Below are 12,425 nucleotides of genomic sequence, written 5' to 3'. Positions count from 1 at the left end.
AAGAATTTCACTTTGGTTTTAATCAGAATTTGCCAAGATATAAACTCTCTTCATATATAGAATGAAGATTTAATTTTTAAAAAAACAGAATGTGAGCGAATTTTTAAAAATACAGAATATGAAGGAAACCAAATGGAACAAATGGGTGTGTCCTGTCTGAGTACTAAATTAATCAAAGTTCAGATTTGAATTGTGATATATTCAGTTTCCACCTTTTATTTTTCAGAGGCTTCCTCGTCTTTAACAGGCATATAGCAGTGAGGTACAACATGGTCTTATTCACACCAGGAAAAGCTATAGCTGTTGAATTTTGAATTAGAGTATTCCCTGGATATTAATCAGAAATTGTAAATTCTTCATATTTAGGATGGAATTAATTTAAGCAAAAAATAATAGTTGATAGTTGATTTTTTAAAAAATGGTTCTTAGGAAAAGCTTGGCTGAGCAGCTTTCTCTAAGAGCTACTTCGGGTTTATCTAAAGAAAGACAGCGAAGGAAATATTAAGAGCGGCTTGTGCACCTCCACTGTTTGGACACAACAGTCAATATGTATAATTTTTATGTGATGGTGATTTGCTTCCTCTAATAACTGACAATGATTGCCAAAGCATCACCAGCAATGTGATGGGTTCTCTGTGTCCTGCTGTGTCAGCCCTACTCAGACAATATCTGAAAGCATGTAGAGGGCTGTATTCATGGTGGGATGGAAGCAAACTTTTAAGGCCGGGGCTGATTTGTATTGACTTTGTGTGTCCTGTGACCAGTTTTACAAGTCTGAATTCATATGTTCTGTTTCTGCAGCAGATTCCATACTGTTTGCCAGTGCAGCTGCAGCCTCAGTTTTGAATGGGATTGTGGGAAAGGCGGAACTCACATGCATTTCCATGTTTCCACCAAGTATTGCCCTTCCCACTCTTTCAGGCTTGAAGTTTGAGTAGGACTACGGTGTTATGCTGCATTGTCACAATGGAGGCTGTCCTCCAAGCTATTATTATTATTATTATTATTATTATTATTATTATTATTATTATTATTATTATTATTATTATTATTATTATTATTATTATTATTATTATTATTATTTGTTGTTGTTGTTGTTTGTTTGTTTGTTTGTTTGTTTTGTTTATTTGGTTGGTTGGTTGGTTGGTTGGTTGGTTGGTTGGTTGGTTGGTTGGTTGGTTGGTTTCTATACCACCCATCTGGCAGCCAAGGGCACTCTGGGCGGTTTACAACAACTAAACAGTAAGAACAATAGAATCACAAAATATAACAACATCAATAAATTAAAAAGTGCAAAACAAAATACCATAAAATACAGTAGGAGACATAACAGAGCCTTGTAGAATGGTGCTTAAACTGTTGTACTGCAGCCAAAACTGTGCTCACGACCTGGGGTTCAATCCAAGGCAGGCAGCCCAAGGTTGACCCAGCCTTCAATCCTTCCAAGGTGCTATTATAATGCCAAGTAGGGGTTTCATGTAAAGAAAACTAGAGTAAATAAATTCTGCAATGTATAAAAAACCTTGGAATGAGAACTGAATATTTAAAATTAGGATGCTAGAAAGCAAATAATGAAATACACTTACCTGAGGAAGGAACAACAGAAGAACAGTTTTCCCCATTCCCTATTCTGCATATATTGGAATACAAAAATTCCCTGGTCATTGTTTCACTAGTTTCAGTGTGCTGATCTGGAAAAGTGCAAAGTAAAATACCAAGAACATAACTCAAAGGGATGATACAGCTGGTATACAGTATCTGTCAACATGCTTTGTTAGCAAAGATTACAACATAGTGTTCAATTTAAAATGGCACAAAAGATAACTTATGATAAATAAACTTAACATGAAGTAAAATGTATTCACAGTTGTGGCAATATTTTGAAAGTTTTGCAAAGTCAACATTAAAAACTCTAGATACTATAGTACAGAAGAAAAATTTACATTGTTCCTGCTTAATGATTTAAAGTGGAATTACTACTTCGATGAAAACCCTATTGGGTTTTTATGCCAGCATCATTCAGATAATATACCTCTTACTGGTGAATTGCTGCAAGTTAGGAACTCAGTAGAGGCAAGTATCTCTACTAACTAAAGGTAAAGGTTCCCTTGACAATTTTGTCCAGTCATGTCCGATTCTAGGCGGTGGTGCTCATCTCCGTTTCCAACCCATAGAGCTAGCATTTGTCCACAGAAATCCTCCATGGTCACGTGGCCAGCATGACTAGACACAGAATGCGGTTTACCTTCCCACCGAGGTGGTACCTATTTATCTACTTGCATTTTTGCATTTTGCATACTTTCGAACCGCTAGGTTGGCGGGAGCTGGGACAAGTGATGGGGGCTCACTCCGTCACATGGATTGGATCTTATGACTGCAGGTCTTCTGACCTTGCAGCACTGAGGCTTCTGCGGTTTAACCTGCAGCGCTACCATGTCCCTTTTTCTCTACTAACTACTTAACTTGCAATTTTCCAATGATGTTTATGCTGATTGCTGCATGCTAGGAGGTGTAACTACTGTAATAGGATTCTGGCCATCCTTGCTTATATTGTGTTTCTAAAAGAGCTTTATTTGCTCAAATTTTCCATGGAAAAAGTATGCCAGAACAAGGGGAGGGGAAGATGTCTGTGTCATGTTGTATTTCAATGTGCGTGGCCAGCCCTGATGTGAGATGAAAATAATGTGTAGCCTTTGGAAAATTTGTGGCATTTGCTTAATGCTGTAACCTTTTATCTAGTTATGTGGAACAAGTCCCACTGAACTCAGTAGAATTTCTTTCTGACCAGATATGGCTGGCCAGGATTGTGCTGGTAAGTATTTTAATACATGTACATGTGGTGCATAAATGAGACAATGCCTCCAAGCCTAGCAACTCAATGAATATACATGAAACAAAGCTCATGCATGAGTAATGATCATTCTGTGAAAATATAGTTTGGAAATGATATTCTACACAGCAGTCTACCCAATCAACTTTGTCCATATCCAGCATGGCCATTAGATACCTTCAAGAGGGATTAAAGTTTATAATTGGCCTAGTCATTTCGATTCCTAGCCCCTATTTGCATCTCTATACACTTTTGTTAATTACTCTTGATAAGTGACTTCCAGAGGAGGAGCCCAGATTATCTTGAACTACGAAGCCCCAAAGCCCTAACCTTTGGCTTGCTGGCTTGGGAGTCTGCAAGAGGTGAGCATGACTCTTAATAAGGGGACATTTTGGAGCAGAACCTATTCGCAGGGTAAACATAAACCAGAGGTGACCTGTCAGTGCAAAATGACAACAGCAACAAAAACCTTGATCCATTTACACCAGAGCGGGGAGACGTGCAGTACCAACCTGGCAGTAAGGTCTCATTAGGTAGCTTATCTACTTCCAAGATAAAATCATCCTTGAAGAACAAGTAGCCCACTATTGAGAAGAGGTAAACCAATATAAGAGCAAGAACAGCAGTCAGGATGATGGAGCGTCCGTTCCGGGTGACACTTTTAATGACGTTCAACAATGTCTCTTCTCTGTACACCAAGTCAAACAGCTGGAAAAGGGCAAGTTTAAAATGTTTCATAGATTTACTATTGGTTAAAGGCAGGCAGTACGCTAGTACATCAGGTAACTATTTTAACTACAACGTATCTCAGAACAACAAGCCAGGATCAAAAAGAGGGCATCTTCGGAGGGGAGACACTCCATCAGTAGATGCAAAAGGCATTTCCCTTCCCCATGGCATCTTCTTTCCCCTCTCCCCTTGCCATCCACATCACTCTGCTCTGGAGGATGAACTATGTTCTGAGCAGATACTGAATGGCCATGGGGGATGCATCCCTCATCCTAGACCCACTGAGAGCCTTTTTCTGCCAGTGTATGTACTCTGATTCTAGCCATACAGTTTTATCAACACTGTTTTTTGTTTTCATTTAGTGGAGGGAGAATTGTCGTGTTATACAAATTACTGAAGTTGCTACCAAAATTCCAAAACAAAACATTAACTTTATTCAATCAAGTAAGCATAGTTAGTTGACTTGCCTAGGCTTAGCAACAGACTGATTTCTAGTTTATAAATTGGAGAACTACCCTGCTAAGGTGTAAGTAAATCAAACATGGTAATACTATGATATCTAAATTGTAAACTAAAACCTATTGTTTGTTCCTCCCTGATTATGTGCCATACAGCCAAACTTCAATGCAACTATAGCTTAGAATTTCACATGGAAATCCCCATATGAATAATTATTGCATCAGTGAAAAGCCACAGAATGGCCTAATGGAAACTTTGCGGTCTCTGTGACAGCTAGTATCAGAAGAGTGTTGCCATGAACCAATGGAAGTTAGCCACCTCTAAGTTCAATTGAAATGGACTGGTCTCTGGATAGGACTGCACATTTCCTCTGGAACTACATGCTCTGTTTGCCGAAATAATAACAATGGAGATATTACTGGAGAGAAAGCTCCTTGAAAACAAAACAAAACAAAACTGTTTTGTTTTCAAAGACTCTTCTTTTCTCAACTGTGTTTTCAGCAGTAGTAACGCCAGATTTCTTGCTAGTACATTTTCTGTAAGGACAGTGCCTACAATCTGCTGGTATTATCACTATAGCCCTGGAGGTGTGAAGGGCTAATTCAGTGGTGGGGATGTGGGAATACACAGAATGCAGATCTTTGTGTGTTCTGGGCAAAGGTCTGCAGAAATGCTGTTAAGTACATTCAGCAGACCATGCTTACAGGTGCCTCTGCAGATCTTCATACTGTACATGTGAAGGTCTGTCTGGAAGTTGATCATGGCAACTGGACTTCTTTCTTATTAGGTTGAAATGTTTCACTACTCATCAAAGCAGCTTCTTCAATTTGAGGAGAGGTGGTAGGAACCCCTGATATATTCTCCCCATGTTGGTATCACTTCCCCCTGGTCTGAATAGGATCATTAGATGGACTCAGACTGAAGAAGCTACTTAGATGAGTAGCAAAACATTTCAACCTTATAAGAAAGAAGTCCAGTTGCCTTGACTCAACTTCCAGATAACCTCACCTGAATGACTAATAATCTTCACAAATATATGTGAAGGTCTGTTTTACTTCCAGGTGAGGGGTGTGTGTGTGAATGCGGCAAAAGGGAAGGGCCCTGTTCTCTACCATGACTTCAGTCCTCCATGTTCCCAAACAAGACAGAGGAAAGGGGTTATAAAGTAATCCTAAGGCAAAGTGTTTTTTTAATAGTGATCACTGTCTTTCTTTCTCTCCTCAATTCCCTTTGGAAGGACTCTATGCAATGTATTACCATAACTCACAGCACCTTTGTAGGGATGAAAGAATGGCTGCCAACTGTCAAGAGAACCATTTTCAGAGTAAACCTGGAAAATTTTTCTCTGACATTGTCCTCACAGGACCTAAACACCTTCCATATCTGCATCCATTAAAAGGAGGTGATGACAGTGGGAGGACACTACAGAACAGCCCTAGGGACCATATGTGAAGGGAAATGGGGGCAGTGGAAGGGATTAATGCCCCTCCTTGCACCTCCATGTCCATATCTTATAATTGTTACAGATAGCGTGTGGAAGGTTACATGCCACCCTTTAAGTAGCTCCTAGATGCTCCATGAAACAATGACCATTGCACATATGGAGCTAAGCTCAGCCAGTGTGATCCATTTCAGCAAGGTAACAAATATCAAAACCAGAGTCATTAGACATATGGTTGTTGTGGGTTTTTCAGGCTCTTTGGCCGTGTTCTGAAAGTTGTTCTACCTGACATTTCACCAGTCTCTGTGGCCGGCATCTTCAGAGAACAACATGCTGGCCACAGAGACTGGCAAAATGTCAGGAAGAACAACCTTCAGAACACGGCCAAAGAGCCCCAAAAAATCAACAACCATTAAATCCCAGTCGTGAAAGCCTTCGCAAATTCATTAGACATACAGTAGTTACGTTCCAAAACGTCAGGACTGAATACTTACAAGCAAACTGTAGAAAAACTCATGAACAAAGAGGCCCATTGCACAAATTAAGAGGTACAACAGATGATAAAGGAATTCTACATCCATGATCATGGCTTTGTATCCTCTAGTGAATGTTCCACAATTACCAACAAAGCTCATCAGAAATATTATTTTGTTACAAACCTATAAAAAAAGAGAATTGCATGATTAAAAATCTAATTATCAACTAACTTTCAGTTAGAAAACTGGAAGGCCACTACACAGTAGTTATCAAAACAATGTACTAGGGTCAAAATCATGACATATATCTTTCTCACAAATTCAAAACTACCTGTTTGGAACAGAATAACATGCAAGCATATAGACGTTAAAAAGGAAAGTAACATTTCAGAGAATCCTATTTGATACTTACATTGAATGCCCCCAGAAGAAACAATGTTGGCTGTAAACCTACTGAAAATATTAACCGCAATATTGTGGAAGCTATTAAAGCTCTAATGCCATGAGGCTTAGGCAAGGCGATAACTATAGCAAGCGATATTAGCATGGCTGTCCAGAGTAAACCTGACAAGTGGGGCTCCAGTGTACCTGAGAAGGAAAAACATCCAAATTCAGTTCATTATTTATGTTTATCAGTGTTTATCCTTTACTCATATGGCCCAAGAAGCCTCAGGGATGCTCACAACAACATAAAACAACACATATTTTCCTCGAAATGCAAAGGAACATATCTAAATGTGTAAATTGGAAAGGCAAGTTATTTCACTTTATTTTTTTTAAAAAGTCCAGCGGACTGTGATCCCTTCCAGAATGAACATCACAGCCATGCTGTATTTCAGTTGTGTTTTTCACTTTTTTTTTTTTAAGAACAGAATGTGCACTCATTTCACTTTCCCCCTTTGCTAAAGAGACTTTTGTATTATTTCAATAAAAAGTGCCATGCTGTTTATATTTGGGGGGGAGGACTTGATTTAAAAGAATAAATACTGTGTTTTTGTTACATTTAATATGTTACTTCTGAGTTCTGCACTCAGCAGCTTATATGCAACAAGTTAGGATTCTCCTGACGAGAAGGAAGATAAAGACTGCCTTGGGTTTCTATGGATGCCATTCTCCCATTATTTTTTCAAAATTAATAATGGAAGCCTTGTGCTAAAAGTTAAAAAATACTAATATTACAACACAAATAATGAGAGATAAAGACCTGCAAAAACTCAAATTGAAATTGTTCCAACCCTTCTAATAAAGACTTTCATGCTGCAAAAAATTTGACTGGAATGCAACCTTTGTCCTTTTTGTTGTTCAGTTTTGATTGAGAAAAATCTTAATAGTACTATCCTAGATACCATATTTTTCCATGTATAAGATGATACTTTTCTATAAAATATTTAGATTTAAAATTTACGGCCGTCTTATACACTGAAGTCAGGAGGGCTCAAAGCACTGATTTCCCCCTCCACTTTCTTTGCAAGTAAGTGCTTTATTGCGAGGAAGCGCTTTCGTCCTCTACTTTCTTTGGAAAAAAGTGGAGAGGAAAAGCAGGAATCACTTTGATGATTCCTGCTTTCCCCCACGGAGGAAAGTGGAGGGGAAAAGCACTTTCTTCGCAAGAAAGTGAGGGGGAAAGCAGGAATCAAAGTGCTTTGATCTTTACTTTCACCATCCACTTTCTTGCAAAGAAAGAAATTCTGGGTTAGAAAAGTGGGGTGTGTGTGTCTTATACATGGAAAAATACGGTATGTATTACTGAGTTCATTGAAACTTACTTTCCCATCCAGCATGTACAAGATTGCACTGTTAAGTCATGATAGCATTTTATTTCATTCTATACTTGCTAAAAGAAGAAGTATGCTCACATTTCTTTTTTCTCCTGAGTAAACTTCACTGAGCTAACAAAAAACAAAATGGTGGCAGAGACAAATCCAGAAGCAGCTTGAAGCCAAACATAAATAGGCAGAATACTATGATTTTAGTAAGAATATGTTCAGCTGGGCTGGTTTGCGGTTTCATAGGATTGCTTTGGAATCTGACTAATGAAGAGCTATCATGCTGCCTTCTGTAGAATATTTGCATTCACCATTTTCTGCTTGCATATTTGTAAATAGAGGTTAAATCCAAATCTAGTTCCAACTAGTAAGATCTTGTGAAATAAAGGAAACTTGCATTACTTGTGTCTAACAAGTTCAATTGATTTTGATTAGATTACTTTACTGTAGACTACTCAACACTGGATTGAGCCCAGAATAGATACTGTAAAGACACCACCAGTCTTCATCACCTTACCCAGCTAAAGAGAATGAAAACCTTATATTATTCCATTAGGCATTGGACCCCCATGTGCTAGCCCAAAAAACACTTTGTCCTATCTGCTGTCGTTAATGGACATGGAGACTATCACTAGGGCGCTCTTTCTTAACGCTGTCCTAATGAAAAAAGTGCAAAATCTGATGAGACTACAAACTACAAGGTATAAATTCACGACTGAGCAACCAGGGAGTTAACATGCACAAAATGGCTGAGCTACTTGGGTACACTACATAATGGAACATAGATCTCATCTACATATTGCTTAATTTAATTTTGATTTACGTATTTGTTAAATTGTCATTCTGTATATGCCTAATAAAGGTTCCTGAAGCTGAAGCAGATATTTTTCCCTACTTGAAGAAGTAGAGTGAAACACATAACAATGCTACCACTTAACAGTCACCAGAATTACCTTGAGAAGTGGTGAGTGTTCCAACCCTGGAGGCATTCAAGATAAACTTAGACAACCACATGGCAGATCTCCTTTGATTTGGATTCCTGCATCAAGCAGGTTTATAGGCCTTGATGGCCTTATAGACCCTTTCCAGCTTCACTGTTCTATGATTCTATAACCTCAGCCCGTTCATACTTCAATTGATATAATTTAATTTTGAAATAAAAGTACCTCCTTTTATTCCTTTAAATGGATAGAAAAATGCTACCAGTAGATTCATAAGGACTGCAAGATTAAAAGAAATGCTACTCCAGAAGGACATGTTGCGGGAACACCAGTACAATATATGTTGAGCTGTAAAAGAAAAGAAAATGTTCATGAGAGATTTAAAGATAACAGATACTCTTTAACACACAAGAAAGTCCCCAAAGATCCATGTGGTGCCATCTTTTCCTAGAATCACACCCTATCCTTTGCAGTAATCTTTAGCACCTGATTTTAAATAGTTTTTAAATTGTTGTTTGCAGACTGTACACTCAGGGCACGAAATTCCTAGAGAAGCCTTCTCGGATCAAAGGTCACAATAAGCTAGTTTTTACATATCATTTAAATTTACAAGCAGTAGGAGAAAACAAAAATCACTATGTGTTGATAACACAAAAGGTCGGGATGTGCTGCCTGCATTGCTTGGCACTTTGTCCTGCCTGACCTCCTATGACTGACTCACCCAGATTTTAATTTACAACTACTGCAGAAATATATCTGTACTAGAAATAGTTGCTTGAAAGCTAAAGTAGGTGTTGTGCCATGCATGTGACTGGCTCTTGTGTGTTTGCTTTTTGTGTATTCATTTGCAACTTACAGGCCTTTGGCCAGACTAAAATGAGAACACAGTGGTGTGGGAGAGGAGATTTACCTCTGCCCCTGCCATGGACTCAGTCAACAGCTGGCCCAGAAGAAAAGGTGCCCTTGCTGTTAGTGGCAGTCCTCCTGAGGTAAACAGCAACCTTGGTAACATGGGAATAAATTTTACCTTTTGTTTTCCATATTTAAGTCCAAACCACTTGAACAAACATCCTCAACTGCTAGCTAGTGAACAAAAAGTAGCTCATAATAATTGCATCACCAGATTCTATGTGAAAAAACTGAATTTAAGATTCCTTACACTACTATACATTTTTGGAAAATGCCCAAATATCAAAATGAAAGGGCAACAAACCAACAAGTAAATGTGAAAATCCCAGCAATTTAGCCACCCTGCCTAAGGCTGCATTGCTAAATGTTGTCTTCTGCACTAAACTAGGCCTGCACAAGGCAGTCCATCACCTTTCCATGGTACCCCATCAAAAACAGCATTGCTATATTGCAATCCTAGGGTCCAAATAAAAGGCTTCAGGACTAACAAGCACTCTAAACATTGCAAAACAGAGTTGTATTTTCCATGCTGGAATACAGACTGTCCAGGTCTGTCCTAAACCCACATTGTACAGCCTTACATTGTACACCCAAGCCTTGACAGCTGTTCTCAAATGAAGAACAGCAATGGTGGTGATATAGCCCAGTCCCTTGCCAAAGATAGGAGCATCTATGCACAAAATGTTCCTGATATATAAACATTCCTGAAGACTCCTTGAGGTTGTCTGAAAAGACTCTATCAAGACCAGCAGCATAAGTGTAGATCTATGTGAGCCAGCAGTGCAATGTTCAAGTGCTTTTGGTAGTGCCCTAGAAAAGTGGTCCCCAACCTTTTCTGACCTGTGGACCGGTTGGGGGTGCGGGGTCTGGGCGTGGGGGGGCGGGGCACTCTCAAGCACATGCGTGGATGGTGTGCTCGCGGGGGGTGGGACGTGCTTATGCGCATGCACAGATGGCGTGGGTGCACTCGCAAGGGCAGGGAGTGTGTGCATGCAGGGGGTGGGTGGGAGATCTGTCCCCACGGCCTAGTCCTGCCAAGGCCATGGACGGCGGTGGACCAGGAGTTGGGGACCCCTGCCTTAAAGGAATGCAGAACAATCCTGCAAGGAGGTTGGGGAGGAAAAGATCATTCTTTCATACAACATACCTGCCTCACTGGTACTTTTTATCCACACCTCCTCCAGTCTGCACTTGATCTCTGCTCCCATTTATGTACATACTGTGTGTGTTCTATTACTAGGAAAGTGTGGGATGGAGAAAAATAGTGTCCAGGGAACTAGCAAGCAAGAGCATGTGCCTCCACGGAGATCTTTTAAAATGTCATTGTTTTGAAAAATGCATTTTGTAAAAGGGCAAAATAACACTCTTTACTTGACTACAATCTGAGAACTCTGTATTTGAAACAAAAAAAATATGGTAGGATTTTTCTTTTTCAAATGAAAAGAGGTGTGTTGAGTTGAGAGTAGGAATTTGTTGCTGTTAACCAAGGATTCAGACAGGAGTCAATAGGTACCTAGAACACCAACAGAACTATTGTCCACTTAACATTTATACACTGATTGTTTAGAAGCATTTAATCCGAAACAAACACTGAAGCGATTGTGTTAGGAAAACACCCTTCAAATATTTGCTCTCTGATATAGCTTAAGAGTAAGCCTATAGTCTCTGCATAACAAAGTGATTGCCTGAGTAACCTTAACCTATCTCCTTTTAGTCATACAACTTTTCTATCCTATCCTCAATTGATTGCAACATGTACTTTCTGCTCTCTTCTCAACACTTCAATGACAGAAGTGATATTAATTCCTTAGCCTTGTACAGAATGATTCCTTGAAAAGGAAGTTGCCACAGGGAGACACACAGTCCGGCTGACACATGTTGTGCTGGTTATCAGCTTGAAGGCCAGCATTCTCCTAGCAGTGCTGATGTGCCATGACTGAACAATCAGATTAAAATAGTGGTTCCCAACCTTAGGTCCCCTTGGACCAAAATTCCCAGAAACCTTCACCACTAACTGTGCTGGCCAGGATTTCTGGAAGCTGCAGTCCAAGAACATCTGGGGACCCAAAGCTGGGGACCACTCAATTAGAAGGTCACATGTCATGTTCAGAAGAGGCACATCTTTGAGGAATTCTCCCCTGCCCCCTATATTCCACAATGCTAGCTGAAGTTACATAGCAGACAGGAGCCGAGATAGCCCCATGACCAGAAACAAAAGGCTAAAAGGTATGATGCTGGAAGATGGGACCCTCAGGTTGGAAGGCACCCAACATGCTACTGAGGAAGAGTGGAGGACAAGTGTAGGTAGCTCCAGAGCTAATGAAGTGGTTGGGCCAAAGCTGAAAGGATGCTCAGCTGTGGATGTGCCTAGAAGTGAAAGGAAAGTCCGATGCTGCAAAGAAAAATACTGCATAGGAACTTGGAATGTAAGATCTATGAACCTTGGGAAGCTGGATGTGGTCAAACAGGAGATGGCAAGAATAAACATTGATATCCTGGGCGTCAGTGAATTAAAATGGACGGGAATGGGCGAATTCAATTCAGATGAGTATCATATCTACTATTGTGGGCAAGAAGCCCGTAGAAGGAATGGAGTAGCCCTCATAGTCAACAAAAGAGTGAGAAAAGCTGTAATGGGATATAATCTCAAAAATGATAGAATGATGTTAATACGAATCCAAGGCAGACCTTTCAAATCACAATAATCCAAGTTTATGCACCAACCACCAGTGCTGAGGTGACTGAAATTGACCAATTCTATGAAGATTTACAACAACTTTTAAAACTGACACCAAAGAAATATGTTCTTCTCATTCTAGGGGATTGGGATGCTAAAGTAGGGAGTCAAGAGATAAAAGGAACAACAGGAAAGTT

General features: G+C 39.7%; 1 protein-coding gene across 1 annotated transcript in view; it reads right to left on the bottom strand.

Moving 5' to 3' along the window:
- Positions 1–12,425, bottom strand: part of ITPR1 (inositol 1,4,5-trisphosphate receptor type 1) — a 272,527-nt gene that overhangs the window by 38,356 nt on the left and 221,746 nt on the right. Inside the window, exons 52-56 of the mRNA XM_072989461.2 lie at positions 8,868–8,990; positions 6,348–6,523; positions 5,954–6,118; positions 3,343–3,538; positions 1,587–1,691 (exon numbers count right to left, since the gene is read on the bottom strand). Coding sequence (XP_072845562.2) covers positions 1,587–1,691; positions 3,343–3,538; positions 5,954–6,118; positions 6,348–6,523; positions 8,868–8,990 — 765 coding nt within the window. The remainder of the gene's footprint in view (positions 1–1,586; positions 1,692–3,342; positions 3,539–5,953; positions 6,119–6,347; positions 6,524–8,867; positions 8,991–12,425) is intronic.

The sequence above is a fragment of the Pogona vitticeps genome, chromosome 2 (genome assembly GCF_051106095.1).
Source record: "Pogona vitticeps strain Pit_001003342236 chromosome 2, PviZW2.1, whole genome shotgun sequence".
Taxonomy (NCBI): domain Eukaryota; kingdom Metazoa; phylum Chordata; class Lepidosauria; order Squamata; family Agamidae; genus Pogona; species Pogona vitticeps.
The sequence above is the reverse complement of the archived record's forward strand: the minus strand, read 5'-3'. Positions and strand labels throughout refer to the sequence as shown.